This window comes from Penicillium expansum (genome assembly GCF_000769745.1).
Source record: "Penicillium expansum strain MD-8 chromosome Unknown contig147, whole genome shotgun sequence".
NCBI lineage: Eukaryota > Fungi > Ascomycota > Eurotiomycetes > Eurotiales > Aspergillaceae > Penicillium > Penicillium expansum.
This window is the reverse complement of record NW_015971174.1, coordinates 88,298-105,654: the sequence shown is the minus strand read 5'-3', so window position 1 is coordinate 105,654 and position 17,357 is coordinate 88,298. Positions and strand designations below refer to the sequence as shown.

The following is a 17,357-nucleotide window of genomic DNA, read 5'->3' as shown; positions in this document are numbered from 1 at the left end:
ATGGGGAGGGGAGGAGTTAGTTGTAAGTCAGAGAGAATGCAATGTTATGGGTTTGTTTGGGGGGGAGTAAACAACGGAGCTGAGCCGTGGATCTTGTACCCGGGAAAGGCCCCCAGTGGATCTCAGCTTGAACTGTGGCGCTTAACCTCACCTTGTTCTCTTGTTTAGTTTCGAGTATCGGATAGAATCTGTGTGATAGGGGTTAGATGAGATGCAGACGATCTGCTGAAAAGATGCGACAGTGAAAAATGTGATTCAAAGCGCTGATGAACTGTCGGTGCAACAAGTGGAGCGAATCAAAATCGCGGTGAAGCATCGTGCACGGACCAACATGGGGCTGGGGCTATTCCGTCACTTATTCACATCCCAGCCATCTATACAACGCACTGTGTGTACTACGGAGTACTCCGTACCTCAGATATATATCCAAAAATAAAGGTGTTTGGTCCAAGTCTATCTACTTTGTACTTCTCAATACAGAGTACGCTACAATGCTTATATTAGAACACGAATCATCACATGCTAGGTCGCTGTACTATACCTAGCAACTAAAAAGAGTATGCCCAATGTCCTATTATTGACAATAACAGTCCAATATATGCATCAGCACACCAAATAATAGCACAAACTCACAGCCACAATATCATAACCCAAGTATTAATCAACTGATAACCCCCATCAAACCGGCAACCCTAATCAACTCTCATCAACTTCGCCAACCTATACCTCAGCAAATACTATAACCCCCCAGACAAAACCCCAAATTCCCTGCAATCCACCCAGCAGAATTCATTCTTAGCCTTAAGCAGTCGGTTAACAAGCTCATCAGCAGCCGTCCCAGTGTGTAGCAGTGGATCAAACCAAGTATCCTCGAGAGTCACATCATCAATAAGACTGGTCCTAGTAAAGCCATGGGTGACAAGCACAGTGCAAAGCTTAGGCACATGATATGACATAACCAGCTCAACAGCAAGTTCCTCATGGAACGCAATGGCCGCAGTCTTGGACGCCGAGTAATCGACCATATTAGGCGTGACGGCGTACATATCCAACCAATGTAGCAACAGTGACAACAATACCATGATCCACCTTGACCCTGTCGGGCAAAAGCTCCTATGCGAGCCAGTAGTACGTGAGCGTGCTGACTGCGAACATGTGGCGCGTCTGGGCTGGGGTTGCTTTGGGGATTATTTTTGCTGGTGTAGATTCCTGCGTTATTGATTAGGATGCTGGGTCGGTCAAAGAAGATGCGGAATGTAGGTGCTACATCTGCGATATTTGTCACGAAGATTATGTCGCATTCTTAATACCGGACGCTGTTCGGTAGCCCGTCGTCGGTTGCTGGCGGAGACATGTGTAGGATGGCGACTGATATCGTGCGCCCCGAGCAGCTCAGCGATGCGTCGGCCGATACCGTTGCTGCCACCTGTTAGGATTACAACTGTTGTATGTATTGCTGACACGGTTGTTTATTATGCGATGGTCTAGTCAATTGACTAACCAGTTAATGAGGCCTAAGGCTTTGATGGCCTTGTCGATATTTGGGCGCGCTTTGGCAATATCATGGCCTTGGGTTGTGTATTAGGCCAGGGCAATAATGGGAAGTAACTTCCGGGGGTCTAGAAGACTCCGAGAGATGAAGTTGCCTAGTACATCAGCCGTAAAGTCCGAGATTGTTTGCTAGGATTAGCTAGTCATTATAAAGCCATGTGTTGATGTCTTCTCTATGAGGGCTATTTTCTTGCGTTTGGCCATCTCTAGACTGAGTTTATGTCGATCTCTACCCAGATATCCAAGACTGGACCTTTCAACAGCTGAAAGATAAAAGAGACTGTCTTTGTGTATACCATCTACATAGTGAGCTGACTAGTGCCTCTGAATTAACTCCTGGTCAGCACAATGCAGGGAACCCGAGGGAGGTCCGCGAGCAGCATACATTTGCTTTCTTTGTGGTTGCCAACATAATATGATCATATTGAGACATATGTGTATATGTCCAACAAGAATAGTCGGCCGCGTTTGGGGCCTTGTGATGTCTTTTTAGATTGTCTTTTTAGATATCATGTTAGGTGTATGTGAAGGCGGTAAAAAAAAAGCATACTTTGTGCAAGCGACTTTTCTATGTATAACCTGTGATTTTGTCCAATTAGACTTTCGAATATTTGGTTTGGTATTGGCCAGCCCTGATGAAACCATGGGAGTTGGAGCCGTAGTAGCAGAACGGCCCACAAAACGCTTCCAACCTTGGAAGCTTGTGCATGAACCCTAAAGCTTCCATTTCCAGTTGAGCCACATGATCAAGCAATATCAGACTTCGTCTCAATTGATCTGTGTTCTGTTCAATCATATAAACTACTAAAAAGAAAATCTACAGCAAATCACCACCCAAATAGAGCCCACACTGAAGATGAGGTATAATTCGAAACACCAAAAGCCAACCACGAAATGCAAACATTTGCATTGAATATGAAAATGATATGGCGCAGCCAAATCAACAGAAATAAGTAGGCATATTGTAGGAGCATCCAAAAAGAAAAGCCAACAGAATGTATGACTGGATGCATGCAATGTAAGTAGAATAGCCACACAAGACACAATAACTCCATTCCCAAGACGTATCTTCACGGGGGACAGACCGTCGGAGCCACGAAATGCTTTCGGCCCCAAAAACAAAAGNAAAAAAAAAAAAAAAAAAAAAGAAAAGGAACGAGTCAAAGCCAACCCAGTCATTACCTTGAAAGAGGTAATGAAAGAATAAGCGACTCTGCTCAACGTGTGAAAATAAGCCACACCAATCAATCACCGCGTGAAAGCCCATGTAATCTGATCTTGTCTCAGATGCACGAGTGCCGAGTATTGAATCGGATAGGGTGGGGAATCATCAATGAAAAGAACGGTATAGTGCACAAGGTATAGATGACAGACAGATAACAGATGTCGGGCGCGGAAGGGCTCGGGCTTAAAGGGACAAGGACATGCATGGTGTGTTCATAAGGATATAGGATATCAGATATTGGGTTGCGAAGCCCACAGGAACAGGACAAAAAAAAACTTTGACGCTAGATGCACATTTAAGGGAAGCTCATGCTGGTAGTTTGGCTGCTCAGGCTTGGAGTGTGACTGTTCAGGCTTGGAGTGTGGCTGCTCATGCTGGCTTGGCTCAAGTCAGGAGCACGATCGAAGATCTTCTGGTAGATCTCAGTGAGAATGCGAGCATCGGCGCGGAGAGTGGGGGATATATTTTCGCTTTGGATGAGGAAACCTATGGTGCGGACGAGGAGGCGGTCGAGTTGTTCTGGTTCGACAAGCTCCTGTAGACTTGAGATAAAAGTTGCAGATAGGACGAGCATATTGCCGAATTGTCTGCGAAGAAAGTGTTAGTATTATCTCGACATCCGATTCTTTGAGATAGGGGTCAGAGGAGTCCTTACGCATGGGCAGTGCCGAAAATGTTGGTGACGACCAACCGATGTCCGCCTACACCGTCAAAGGCCTCTGTGCTCTTGATAGCTGATGCAATGCAGATTTCGCAGGCAGCCTTTAGCTTCTTCGGCAGATCGTGTAGACGGACTTTGGGGGGCTGCCAGTCAGTAGAGACTGCGGCCGGCATTGAGCCCATCTCACTAGACATACGCGCCATTTTCGTAGCCCGAGCGGAGCTGTGTAGCATCGAGGGGGATAATTGTTGCGAGGTAGGTGAGTCTACCAAAGACTGGCCGACTGGACCGACGCGGGCACCTGTGTGGCCGTAGTGCAGGGCGTGGTAGAGAAGAGGCCGGTGAATAATATACCGGGCACCGTAATACTTAGCACGCATGCGAGCGGCGTTGATTTCGTTTGCCGGCGGGTCATTTTCCTCCCACTGCATGCTCTGTGGTAGGCTTTTACGCCAGAGGTCGAGGTTCAGGCTGAGGGCTTCTTGAACAGTGGATGACCATCGTGTCTGGCCTTGCTTTTCGACCTTGTACAAGTCTGTATGAACTCGGTTTAAGACTTTGCGTAGATGGATTTGGGCAGAATAGAACAGCATCATCATCGTTTGGGGTGCAGTAAGATCGTTCGGTAGAACAATTGTCCATTTTCCTTTTGGGATAGCCATCCGACCCTCGGAACGGGAGATGCCACTCGCCGGAATGTCCAGCTCTGCAAGAAGATCACTCTCCAATTGCAGACAAGTCCAGTACGCGAAGTTATACAAGTCCTGTGTAGCCCCCTCTTCGAGTCGCTCATATCGCTTGGTTCTCACAAGAACCTGGCAAGCCCTTGAGGCCTGAGAAATCCAACTGTGGCTCTGGAAAGGATGGGCCAGCTGGCCGGCATAAAGACCAGCAAGCAAGGCGCACTGGACGTGTTCTAGCTCGTTGCCACCCTGCAGATGGCCCAATATTGCGGTCGCGTATCCGTAGAGAGTCAGACCAGGAATGGCCTGATAGTTCTTCGTGTTCCCTTGTTCGTCATGAGTGTCTGTCACATCTCTCCTTGACAGGCCTTTTATGTGTTCGCTCATTGGAGCGGCTGGGAAAGATTGGCCAGGAGGCTGGGTTGGCATAGAATAAATTGAACTCGAAAGCGACATCTGCATGGGTACCGAGTCGGAGTTTGCGGGTGAGAGCACACCATTAGTAACGTATGTCCCATTTACAGTCGGCTGTGGGACAAATGGTAGCAGCGGACGAGGAATTAGCTGGTCGCGGTAGGTAATCTTCTTGTCCATGATAGGGCCAGGGAGAGGGGCGCGAGCTTCGCAAATAGCTCCGAGGGCCAGGCACAGCAGGACCATGGCATTGTCAATGTTTTTACCGACTCGTGGCCGCAGCGGGTTAGAAATAGTTTCCATGAACTCGCCACGCACACCCAGGTTGTCGTTTGACCGCCTCCTTTTGGTTGGTGGCGGACCATCGCGAGCTATCCGTGAGTAATTGGAAGCCGAACTCGGTGATGTGTTGAGGCGACAATAGCATCGGATGAAGCAATCGACCTTGAAATTGAGTTCGCTCTCCATAAGGAATGGGTGAAGCCTAAACATGTGCTCCAAGTAGCTAGCATAGTAGCGCTTAGCAGTCGTAGCATCGAGCCTCAAGTTCCCAGCTACGTCAATGTCAACGTCAGCATCCGGTCCTGCACCATCCCCATCGGGTCGGCCACCCTTGGAGTCACCATCCATTGGTAGTTGACTGTCATCGGCAGTGTACGAAATCTCGCCTTGGCCGTATATGCTGATTAGACCGCGCTCTTCTTCCAACCGCATCACATAATCCTCGTCATATACTGCAGGATGTAGCAGCCTCTTAATTGACGGCCACATCAACAGCTTGTGAGCTGCAGTAGTGTGTTCCACTGGAATGGAGAGCTCTCCCTCGGCCTCCTTTTGATCCTCGAGCCTCGGGTCCAGGGGTCCAATATTTTGACCAAACTTCGATGACGCACCTACGTCCTGACTTCCGGGGTCCAAAACATTTGGAGGCGAGGCCTGGCTCTGAAGCATCTCTGTTTTGAGAGGCGGGTCCTGCTTGATGACTGGCGGTGGTGGCGGGAGGACCGGACGTTCTGGGACAGTCTGAGTTGGTTGTTTGACCGGCTTGTTGACCATTTGCGCTTGCATCTGCTCTAGCATTTGCTTTTGCATTTTTTCGAAACGCTCATCCATGCGGTTGTCTCGCTCCTCCATACGGTTCTCTATCTGGGAGAGCCGATCCAATACCAGCTGGGTGGTCTTCTCTTGTTTGTGCGGCGGAACCTCTTTGTAGACACAGCCAAGGTTGTTCTCTTTACAGTGGCTGCAATTCGGTCGTCCCTCGTCACATTTTGCTTTCCTAGCTCGACATTGATCACAAGCCTATGTAGCTCGAGTGTTAGTGAAAAGATTCCCCCGAAAATAATCCGGTCTTCTACTAGCTCAACATACCTGCGTGGCCCTATTTGCCTTACGCTGACGTGCTCCAAACGCCTGGTTTTGGTAAAATGCTTGATCATACCCGGCAGGCGGCGTGGCACTTGCCATTTGGGCAACGGGCGTCATGAACTGTGAAGCAGGAGGCAGAGCGCCCGAAACGGGTGTATGTTCAGCGCTGTTGATCTGATCCGGGGGTGGGTAGCCCATACGAGCGCGATAATCAGGTGACCCCTCGTGCGGCGCGCCATTCATCGGCTGGTGGAAGTTTGGGTGGGGGGGCATTGGATCTTGCGGGGAATGTACGGGCGCATGCAGGGGCAGGCCGTGACCATTTGGACGACCATACGGGCCTTCTGATGTTAATTGTGGGAGCTCCCGGTTGGGCATCACGGGGTATCCTGGTGGCTGCGGTGGTAGGGGTGTCTGGGAGTTTGCGGAGGGGCGGCGGGAGTCGGGGTGGTTATCGAACGACGGGGGGTATGAAGGACGCCATGAGGGCTCGTATGCCGTATGCGGACCCGGGTGCGCATGGTGCCCTTCCGGGGGTGGCATGCGGTTCATTGTAAATGGAGGGTCCGGGTGTGCGGAGGTATTCGAAGCTGGCAGGCGCGGCTTGTCGTGTCGCAACTAGCCCGGGTCCTTGGCACTTGGTATATCTTGAGCGGCCAATTTACCGTTGAGAAGCGATTCGGCTTGGTAAATCGGGGCCTAAACCAACATGGCGCTCAAAGTTGAAATCGAGGAAGTAGGATGTGATAAAAGGGAAGGAATGAATGGCGGATTGGTGATTGATCTGGTGTCCGAAGGAACGAGAGTTGGAAACAATGAAATCAGATCGCGCTGTTAGAAGCCTGCGAATCAAATAGCGTGTCTAAAGCTCCGAGTTTCCCAGGTCGCGAAAATGCGGTGGTGAAGTCGCAGTGGGCAACCGAGTGTGGAGCTAGACAAAGAAATAGTCAGATTACGGCGATGATCCGACCAGGGGCCCCCGTTAGGCCGAGATATGGAAATATCAAGGAAAAGGAAAGGAAAAGGGAGTCAAAATAGATCAGTTGTATCCACCCATATATCAGATAGATCGTAAACAGAAGTACTAAGGTTGGGCCACAAGGAGGGGAAAAACATATGAGGTCCAAGCAAGTTTGGATTTCCAAGGTTGGAATGGAAACATCGTAGTACACATGGGGTACGCGGTTGGTACCTGGGTCAGGTATGGTAAGTCTGTAATATAACCACGTACCTGTGCTTGGGACTGTGGGTAGTCAATACCGTGAACTAAGTGGGGTGGTTGGGAAACCTCGGGTACACCTTGTATATTTGTAGATCCAAGGTATGGTAATTTCAAGATCAAGGTTAAGGTCAAGGTTAATATCAATGTCAATGTCAAACGAGTTCAAGGTCAAGGTATAATGTCCCAGATAGTTATCAAAAAAGAGAACTATGGAAAGGATAAAACAAAAGGAGACAAAAGGGAAAAAATAATATAAACTGGGGAGGGGGGGGGGAACATAAGTAAATAATCATAATAATCATAATAAAATTTACTGTTATAATTACGCCTGTAGGGATCGACAGGTGTGTTTGCCCCTCCCTGGATTAAATACTCTCTACGGAGTAGAATCGCGGTGACTATCAAATACCTCGAATTAAAAAAAAAAAATTAAAAAAAATGGCTTTAATCCATTAATCACATATATAATAACACATATAGCCCCCCTGAGAAAGAAGCACAAAACTTCAATACCTACAGTTGACAGGTCTGCTTTTTGTTTCTTTTTTGTTGAATTTAACAGCCAGTGGGTCCGGCGGCTGGGGGGAAATATGAGATGCTCTGCAGAAGATAAATTAATATTGTCATCATTCTACGATATGGATACAATATGCAATGTGCCTGTATGGATTGGGAGTAGGGATATACCATAATCCATAAGATTTTATAGACAATACAACATAGAATACTATGTAAGTGCTATGATCGAAGCTAGGATCCTCCGCGTGGAACGGGGATCGAACTTGCCGCCCGAAGGTCAACCGCTTCGCCGGGAAATGCGCCATGCAAGTCGATTCATCCAAGAGTTACGTATACTGGTTTGGACTGCCCTTAGTTATAACTTTGGGGCCTCAGATCAAAGTTCAAGGATATGAAGTAATACTAATAGCGTTTGAGGTTAATTCTAATCTTTTCTTCTAATTTTTTTTTTCTTTCCATTTTCCTATTTCACATTATACTAATATGACCGGTGTGTTAGACAGGGATCGCTACCCAGTACCTAGGACCCGGGTACTCTTAGAACAATATATCAAGATATCTAGATCAGTCCATATCCAATCTATGATTATCTTCCAAGAGAACATAGAAAGTATATCCGAAAAACAGCAATGGAGGTGAATAAGCGAGATATCCTTTAACGCCCAAGCACCCAATAGCACACACCGCACTGGCCGTCGTTTCAGTCATACCTAGGTAGACTCGAAACACAACTCGCAAGGGGCGCTTGCGTTTCCAAAACACCAACTCAACACAAACTCTGTTGGAATTCGATTCTCAAATCAGGCAGATATTTAGCTCCAAATCGGCGATGGTCGAGGAAAGCTTCCAGCCCCCCTCCCCCGCCACGCACTTGTCATTCGAAGGGATACCTTATCCATCCCGTGGCTCCCAGCGCGATGGTTATCGGGGCTGATCAGCAACCCAGGGCTTTGGGCACCTTGCTCCCCGTGTACTGGTCTGTCGTTTAATCCAGATACACTTTGAGGGGCATCCACTTTGGAAGACGGTGAATTTGGAATGTATATTGATATTGTAGTATACAACAAAATTACAATATAGAACATGTAAAGTATGCCAGTGAACATGCGAAATGGGATTGTAAATACCCGAAATAATACGTGACGTAGTAAACCGGGTTCGGGGTTACCCGTTTTCCGTCCATGGTTGACGACGGGAATCATCCACGGGTTCCACGGGTTCCAGGGGGTTTCCTTCCAGAAACTATTCTTGTCTACGGAGTATAGAAAGTGGATTGAAATGACATATTACCCCATTCAGTCAAGTCTCCTTTTTTTTTGTCCGGTGATATCATACTGGGAGCCTGGCATCAAACAAATCCCAAATCACGTTCTACAATCTATTTCCTTCCCCACTTAGGCAGTCGCACAGTTTACCCCTGGCTTGATCAGGATGCAGCTCAAGGCCTCTGTGCCACAGAAGACTCAACGGTGTTCCCCAGTCGGAGGTCTTCTGCGCGAGTCAAACGCGCAGGTTGAGAGTAGCACAAGAACACAGAGTTGTCCCAGCATTCCTGGTTTTTTTCTTTTGGCTTATTTTGGCCGTTTAATTACTGTCCCGTCTATGTAGTCTGCCACTTCAACTGCTCATGCTAAGTTGAAGGATTGAAGGATCGTGGCGGAGCATCAGTTCGTGGTGTATGTATACGAGTGTAGTGGGTAGTGTACGGAAGTATGGATGGATACACATTTTAGGGCTACTTACAGTACAATAGTGCTCGATACGCGTGGATCCAATGCTTCGCTAGGCGATGATTTCATTTGTTTGATTGATTGTTCCTTGATTAATTCGAATCCTTTCTAACACCGAGAAGTGGTCCTTCCATATCAGGGACAGCCCATTTGACGTGCATGCACGGGATCTGAGGTAAAACCTCGGAATGAAAACAATCCGAACTTAACCTTAGTAGCAAAGTCCAATCTTCCAATGATGCAAGTAGGGTATCTTATTGGTCCGTTGAGAATTCCAAGACATCCCACTGGCTGACTGCCAAATCTTGCTACCGTTAAGGGGTTATCAGGGTTACATGGATTTCAATCACAGGCCTTCCACTCAGCATTCAATGTCGACAAACATACGGAGTATCCAATCTGAGTTCCAGCTTTAATATGCTCTGTCGATCTGCCGTTTCCACTATCCTTCCACTATCCTGTTTCCTGGGTTCGGGGCGGCGCATTGGTTGAGATCTTCAGCTCTCCATAATATGTGGCTACGCGTCGTAGTCTAAGTCTTGGTTTTAGTGGGTACCATGGGAATTAATACCAAATTCTGTGGGCCTTTTGTTTCCAGCTATTATTGTAGAAAAGAAGGAATGAGGGACAAAGTACGGAGTACCAAGCAGTCATTCTATTGCTACTCGAGTCCCAATTCCTCTCTCGAAACTAAGCTCAGAGGTCCTAACTACATAATACATCGTAAAAACAGACCTAGGCTCCAAAGTAACACGGGCCTACATCGTGCAGGTGGTAACTGCACGCCATGCATATTGCAGTATGTAGATAGCTGGAATAGAGTTTCTAGAGTCATTAGATATCCAATGGCGAACGCAAGGGGGAACCACACAACATGACATTAATCACTATCAAGAAACCCAAACTCCAGCTTCTCAATAATAAGTAAATGGAATACCTATATTATAGCCTCAGCTCCAATACCACTGAACTATCTTAGAGCTTCAATCTCTGAGCTCGCACTGCAACTCCTGGTTCGAGATTCTATTCCACTACTATCCACCTAGGTGCACATTGAGTATAAGAAGTATGCTGTACCTCGAATCAGGGTCATATATTGCTTTTAGATGTATTGCGTAAAAGTTCGGGTCCGAGAAAACCCCAGAATCCGAATAAGTATGGAGCAGGCCTAGCTCACATCCAATCAGCACTAAGGATCACCTTCACAAGGAACTATTGAAATAGCTCTATATGGGGAAGATGCAGGCGATCTTCTCCCTTGACCAAAAAAATATCCACATCTCGAGGGGAGGCAATACGGAAGGTTGCATGGTGACGGAATAGGTCGAATTCCTCGCATTGGACTGAAACTGATGTAAAATTGGCACATGTAGGCAGTAAATGGGATGCAGTTTACACCTCCAGTATCTAGATACGGATAAAGTAAGATACAAAGGCTTGGTTGTGTTACAACAACGTCAACAGTATAGCATATTAACTTGTCTCTGACTTTAATATCATAGGGCTGGTGAGAGATACACAGATGGACAAGTGTAGCCTATAAAGGGAGTGTTGACACACGGCAAAGACAAAGTCCAAAAGTAAAATTACAACCGCAACCCCAGCCTGCCATTTTCTCTGTCTTATATCTAAAAACAGAGCACACAAATAATGCAGAGCGTATGTTCTTACTAGTCTACGGTGTATACAGTATTCTGATTTGCATTTCTGGAATCTCGAAATTCAAGCATACATCGTACGTAATACTGAAAAGTCGGAAACACCACAATACGATATCTCAATATCACTGATCATTGAAATACAAAATATACTGGGCCTCATCGGCGATGTAAGCGCGTGATTCGTTCATTCGCCACAAATCGGTTGTGCCGCCTCAGCTGAAATGTGATCACCTCCATTCTACCAAGGTAGCTGGACATTTGATTCTGTCACTGTACATTGGATGATCAATTATGCGGGCAGCCTAGACGCGCTTCGTGAGCCTCTCAGCTGGCATTATCGAAACGGAGTCCAGAACGAACTCGGCATCTCGCGGGACACGACATGATTCTTCACGATCGGGGCTCTCCCGCTTCTCTGCATAGCAAACGCAGATTCGAAAATCTGCCAGGGCTCATCTTAAAAATGTTGGTTTGCGACCTGCCAATCGATTTGGAATCCAGTGTTATTTGTTCTCCGCCCATCCCCGCATGCACGACACGGTTTGGTTTCATACCTCCACGCTCCACAACAGGGAAATGTGATGTGTACACATTGTACAACACAAACTTTCACCGTTCGTTGGAATCTATTCTCGACTTTGCGTATCCTGTTGCCACAGTGATCTGTGCAACTGATACGTCAAGATGTCTGACTTGCCTTCCTGGCCATTGAGGCCCCCGGCTGGATGTGTTCCCACGTGGGTTCGGTTCCATGTGGTCATAGTGGGATCTACCTGACCTATCGTATTATTGTTGAGCCTTCAAATCCAAAGGATTCTCTGACCCCTCTCACCCCTCCCTACTTGTCATATCCTGTCCCAATTCACTTGCCTATCATACCAGCCCCCACCAGCTCGCGCAAAACTGTCGCCCTCCGCAAGGTCGTCAAGAACAGGGCTTGATCAGGCCAGTTGCATAAGAAAAACAAACCTCCTTACGCTGCATCATCCCTTGAAAAGCAATCCAGCACAAACATCTGAGGCTTAAATACCAGACCGAGCTCACATGAACCACTGGTCCGTTCGCCAGATGCAAGGGAAACCCAAAACAAAAGAAAAAAAACCGCAGAACAAGACCAGCAACCTGGTCCCGATCGGTGCTCCTGCAGAGGCTATAATGCACCATCTGACAAAAGTCAAGATTTCAACCAAAAATCCCCTGATCCCGTGAGCTGCTATCGATTCCCTTTTGGCAGGAGAGGAAAGTTTGGTTTGGTTTTAAATCGGCCAGGCAGTGTCAGAAGTTATTGGTTATAAGCATTCTCCCACCCTATACTATCTACTGCATATACTCCGGACTTCGTACCACACCAAATTAAACCACCCGCCGGGCCGCTGACAGCCTCTTAGCGCGGCTGTGTACCTTGCCGTGACGAAGATTTCAAACACGACTACGCTACCCGCTGTGGTTGAATCCGACGGTTTGGAATCACACCCACTTTATGCACACCATTCACACATAACCCATGGTTCTGCATATCCCAATTTGATTTATCATGTGCAGAGTATGGAGTATGCATGTAGGTATTGCTCTATTAGGCAGTAGTCTGGGGTTGAAGTTGAGGTTGTCAGCCTCCAGGGGTACTTGCCTACACATAACTAACTATACGTACATTCCCCACCGTCTTGAAGAAGCGACTTGCATACTTTTAGAGATCAAACAACCAGAAGTTTAGCTTAGTGTAGGTAGTCTGATCTCATGTTGATTTCTTATACTAACATGAATATAACTGAGTTTAAAGCTCTCTACCTATACTCCATATTCGTATATTATAAGCCTTTTAATTACATCACAGTCAAGGAATAGCTCATGTTTAAAAGTACTCCGTACTCCGTACATCATACACTGATACACCCCTATCTCGATCCGCCCACTTGGTCCCCGAGGACCCCGAGCCTCTTCGATTGTTTTTCACTCTCCACAGCCTCCACATGGTATTTGTACACACTATACTCTTGCTAGTCCCCATTGAGCAGTCCTCCGCGTCGGGGCTTATGTGTCTCTAATGTTGCTAGGATTTGGAGATCTACTAAGCGGGTCACATGCTAGATTTGGGTTTATTTTGGCAAGGCGCACCAAGCGCGAGGGGTTTTTTCATGTGTGATGTGATCTGATTTGCAGCTGGCGGTTGTCGATATCCGGGTTTTGGGCGTTCTTGGGGTTTGATTGGGCGATGCTAAAATGGATGGAGTGCGAAGTTGTGGTTTTATTGGATGATCGGATTTATAAAGAAAAATACGAAGTGTGTACGAAATTAATTTAGCCTTAATGTTGCGTGTCTCGGACTTTTTATCATTTCATGGTGGCCAATCTGCTCGGTGTACAACATGAATAGAAAAACCTTGGAAGAGTGGAACGTTATGTGTGGAATATATCTCCGCATTCCTTTCCTCTATTTATACATATGTATCATCACCATAGCCCTATCTTGGAATCTGTTGATATGTATATACTCGTGCCCAAAACACAATATAAACGGAAACCAGCATCAAACCAACCCCATGAACAGATAAAAATCCCTCTGCATATTCTTGCTTCTTCCGTTACAATTCCCCATTTTCAAGACATCCAACCAGCTCCTATTTCACCACACCAAGACCTGTCAGACCCTACAAAGTACGTAGAAACACAAGCCAAGTGAAGATCCATTGCCACACGCGACTCTCACCGCACCTAGTTACCAATAGCTAGCTCACAGCCATGCACGGAGCACAGAGTACATATACGGAGTACGGAGTACATATATTGTACTCCGTATACAACATACACAGCCTTATCCCGATCCTATCGCAATAAGCGAACCCCGTAACCTGGAAAGTTACGGGAGGGGAAAGTCGGATCTGTCAAGCCCGAACTCTGCCCCATAGGAAACGTGTGTCTACAACATACCTCTGTATATGTACTATATAGTACAGAGTACAGAGTACTCCGTACATAGCTTAGAAATTAGTTCGTATTGCCCAATATACGTATCCGCGTGTAGCCTATCACGTACCCGCTCAGACAGCCAAGTGAAAAAAGTCCCCGACATATCTCCTTTCATCCTTCCTGACGATAGATGGATACTTATTAGAGTTCGCACATGAAAGACATTCGTTTATCGGGTATATCTATCGTATACTAAATCCATATTGCTACCTTGTATGGAGTATGTATACAAACCTAGAAATGAAAACTCGGGAAATGACACCGAAAAGGGTCTCAGCGCCCCTTAGCCAACTTAGTCCTGCTCCACTCTCCCACCATCTACGCCATACAGACCGAAGTAGGATTGGGAGGGACTATCATGTTGATATATCACATTTTGGTCAGTTTTACGCTGGCCTGGAACCCTCTCGGTTCTTGTTCTTGTTTCGTTTTTGGTGGCAAGAGTAGATGATCGGAATTGTGTGAGGTCATGGGTTTTGACTCCGAACATGTCCGGCGTGTTGGTTTGGTCGTTTCATGGATGATGAGGGTGGGAGAGTTTGTGGTTTCGTATAGAGTGAGGGTTGGGAGGTGGTCTCACTTTGACAAAAGTACTGTTGAGTTGGGATGAGGTGTATTTCAGATGGTGGATTGTAACATGTACCCCGTAGCTGGAAATGGAATGTATAAGAGTTATACACAGTGGAGAACGAGAGAAGTGTTGAATGGGCGAGAAAGCCTCTGATCTATGTTCTTCGAAATCATGTATAGATGGTTCGTGATGACCAGTTCAACAGAATTCCAAGTCATCCAAGTCAAGATCTCGCCATATGAGATATATAACCAAGTTTTCCAACAAGCAAGAAAAGATATATGAAATATCTACGCGTAGAACCACTGCGTGGCATATAAAAGCACAACACAAGACCCCAATTCACCCATGTAACCACCTTCCAGCGGAAAAGAAAAAAGCACCTATCCAGTATAGATAGCTCGCCAGATGCCAATATATTCAAGATTGTAAATAGTCAATGTAATCTGCTGTCATTGAAGATGGGTATGGGTAAAAGAAGGGAATGGAGGTTGACACAGCAAGCTGGGAAAAAAACACAATCGAAGACTGCTGCGCCGTATGTACAAGATGCATCGCTTGAGAAAGGCCATTAGGGACCAGAGAGTCAAAAGCATGTCCCCACGGACACCGTCATGCATGCTCTATAATGGAGACTCTAAAGGTAATTCTATCGGGACTGGAACATCGCCTTCGCGGCGGGTCTGTCTCAGCTGGTGGTGGAACAGTTGCCACACACCCTTCAGTGCTTCTATGCGGTCGTTGGCGTCGAGCAAGTCGAACCATCGGGTCCTCTGGAGCTTCAGCACATGCCACGGCTCGCCTTCAGTTGCTGGGAAGGTGCTCTCGCCGTTAGTGAGGATGTCCAAATACCGTCTGTGGACACGGAGGTGGAGGATCGAGACGTGGTGGTTGACAGATGAGATCATGTAAATCTGTTGAGAAGAAAAGAAGGGTTAGCTCTATCTAGCCGTAACATGCACACTCAATTTCAATGAACACGGCAGGGTATGCATACATCATCAAAGGGGCTCTCCTGGACCTTGCCTATCTGCAAATAGCTCATCCGCTTATCCCACAGACTAGGCCCAGGCTGCAGAATCTTCCACTTTTCACTGGTAGTAAGTCTGCGCATAGCACTCGGTCTCCGGGAGAGAGATGTGACAAATGGATGCTCAAACTTGTGACGCTTGGAAGCGCCACCCGCCTCCTGGGCAGATGGTGTGCTTTCTTCCATCATTGAGTCCGGCAAGGACATCCCGTGTCCGTGGTTAACGAGATCATCCAGGATCCCGTCGTTGGGGGCGCCTCCGAAGCGAGGCTGCATGGTCCACCATTTGCCCTCGCCGGGTCGCTTCTCGACTGCGCCTTCGCGGGCACGTTCTTGGGCCGCGAGAAGCATACCACCCACTTCGCGGAATAAATCACTTACATCGCCAATCCCGGTCCCGGGAGTCTTGTCCGCAGTGCGGAAAGACGTCTCGGGACGACACTGTGAGATGAGAACGGGACCTTCAAGCATGCCGCTCCGCGCGATCTGACGGTCTCGCGGGGACCGTGAGGACTGGAATGTCTGCCGGACGGGGAACAGGAGGTTCTTGGTGGTCAACCGTGGTTGGAGCGTGGGGACCGTGACCTGGCATCCGAATGGCCATGCAGCCATTTCCACAAAGGCTCGAATTGTCTCGTCACGCATTTCATCGGGCATCTCGGCGCCGTTGCCAATTCGACGGCCCGTATATACAGAGACAGAGGGCCGCTGCTCCTCGCCAACAATGCCGTTGCTCGAAGGCGCGGCTGTCTGTGCTTCATCCAGGTCCATTTCACCGTCTGTCAGAGAGTGTCTGGTCTTGGACTCCTCAGCATCCACCTGCATTGTGCCATCCTCTGTCTGTTCTATCTCCGATGGGGGTGTCGGATCAGGGGTTGCTGGACGCTCGAAGTAATTGTCTAGGCTAGTATCCCAGTATTGGGCCATGCGCTCCAATCCCGTCCAGAACTTCCTCGACTGCGTTACACGAACCCGGTTGCGACCCTCACGCGGCGGAAATCGAGCCACCTCGCGGAAAGCGTCATCATTATCCAATGCCAGCTCTTTTTCCAGGACTTCGTATCGTTCCTTCGAGGGATACGGGGCTCCATTGTCCATCAACGGCCGAGGGTTGTCTTCTGCCGCTTCGGTGGTATCTTCCCATGGCAAAGGAGCGATGGGATGCGAGTGGTCTTCGGGGATCATGTGGGCGACTTCGACACCTGTCTCCAATTTCAGGTTCAACGGCTTAAAGCGCTCCTCGCAGATGTCCTGTGGGCGTTTGATGTCGGCCAGGAGGTCGGACATCTCCTTGAGTCTTGACTCCGACTCATTTTCGAGGACATCGGATAGTTTGTAGACGGGGAAATCGAGAGGTGTTGGGTGAGCGGGGGGTCTGCGTTCCTTCTCCGGCTCTGAAGTGGCAGAGGGCAAGGCTACCGCAAAGTTATGTTAGCTTCGAGACTGTCAATGTGATTCGTCCATCGTCCAAAGTCTGAGTGACAGATCTAAGATCGCATAGCACTTCAAGCTACAGTCAGGCACTCCAACTCAATGTGGCTGCCCCGGTGAACTTGTTGACATTTCAACTTGCCCACAGGGGGGTAATGGCGGGGAAAGGAGGGGGAAACCATCGAGGGGTAACAAAAGGAAGATTGCTTACCCAGCCCAGAACCCCAGCCAAACATTTCCAATCACAAATCTAATGCAAATGCAAATGCACGATTATCGCAAAGTTCTAGTTCCCCAAGGTCACATGGGAACAAGAGGGGAACG

The 17,357-nt window shown here is 47.8% G+C and overlaps 3 protein-coding genes across 3 annotated transcripts; all 3 read right to left on the bottom strand.

Annotated features, from left to right (window-relative positions):
- Positions 1-737: 737 nt before the first annotated feature.
- Positions 738-1,046, bottom strand: PEX2_045930 (short chain dehydrogenase/reductase family protein; the record flags this gene model as incomplete). Its single annotated transcript, XM_016741868.1, has 1 exon — positions 738-1,046. One exon carries the CDS (start codon positions 1,044-1,046, stop codon positions 738-740), a length of 309 nt encoding a protein of 102 aa, XP_016603098.1.
- A 2,025-nt stretch (positions 1,047-3,071) lies between these two features.
- clcA (putative C6 finger domain protein) lies at positions 3,072-6,445 on the bottom strand (the record flags this gene model as incomplete). The annotated part of the gene is made up of 3 exons (XM_016741867.1): positions 3,072-3,363; positions 3,432-5,836; positions 5,906-6,445. 3 exons carry the CDS (start codon positions 6,443-6,445, stop codon positions 3,072-3,074), a joined length of 3,237 nt encoding a protein of 1,078 aa, XP_016603097.1.
- Positions 6,446-15,195: 8,750 nt separating this feature from the next.
- Positions 15,196-17,269, bottom strand: PEX2_045910 (uncharacterized protein; the record flags this gene model as incomplete). The annotated part of the gene is made up of 3 exons (XM_016741866.1): positions 15,196-15,486; positions 15,570-17,017; positions 17,245-17,269. 3 exons carry the CDS (start codon positions 17,267-17,269, stop codon positions 15,196-15,198), a joined length of 1,764 nt encoding a protein of 587 aa, XP_016603096.1.
- Positions 17,270-17,357: the final 88 nt, after the last annotated feature.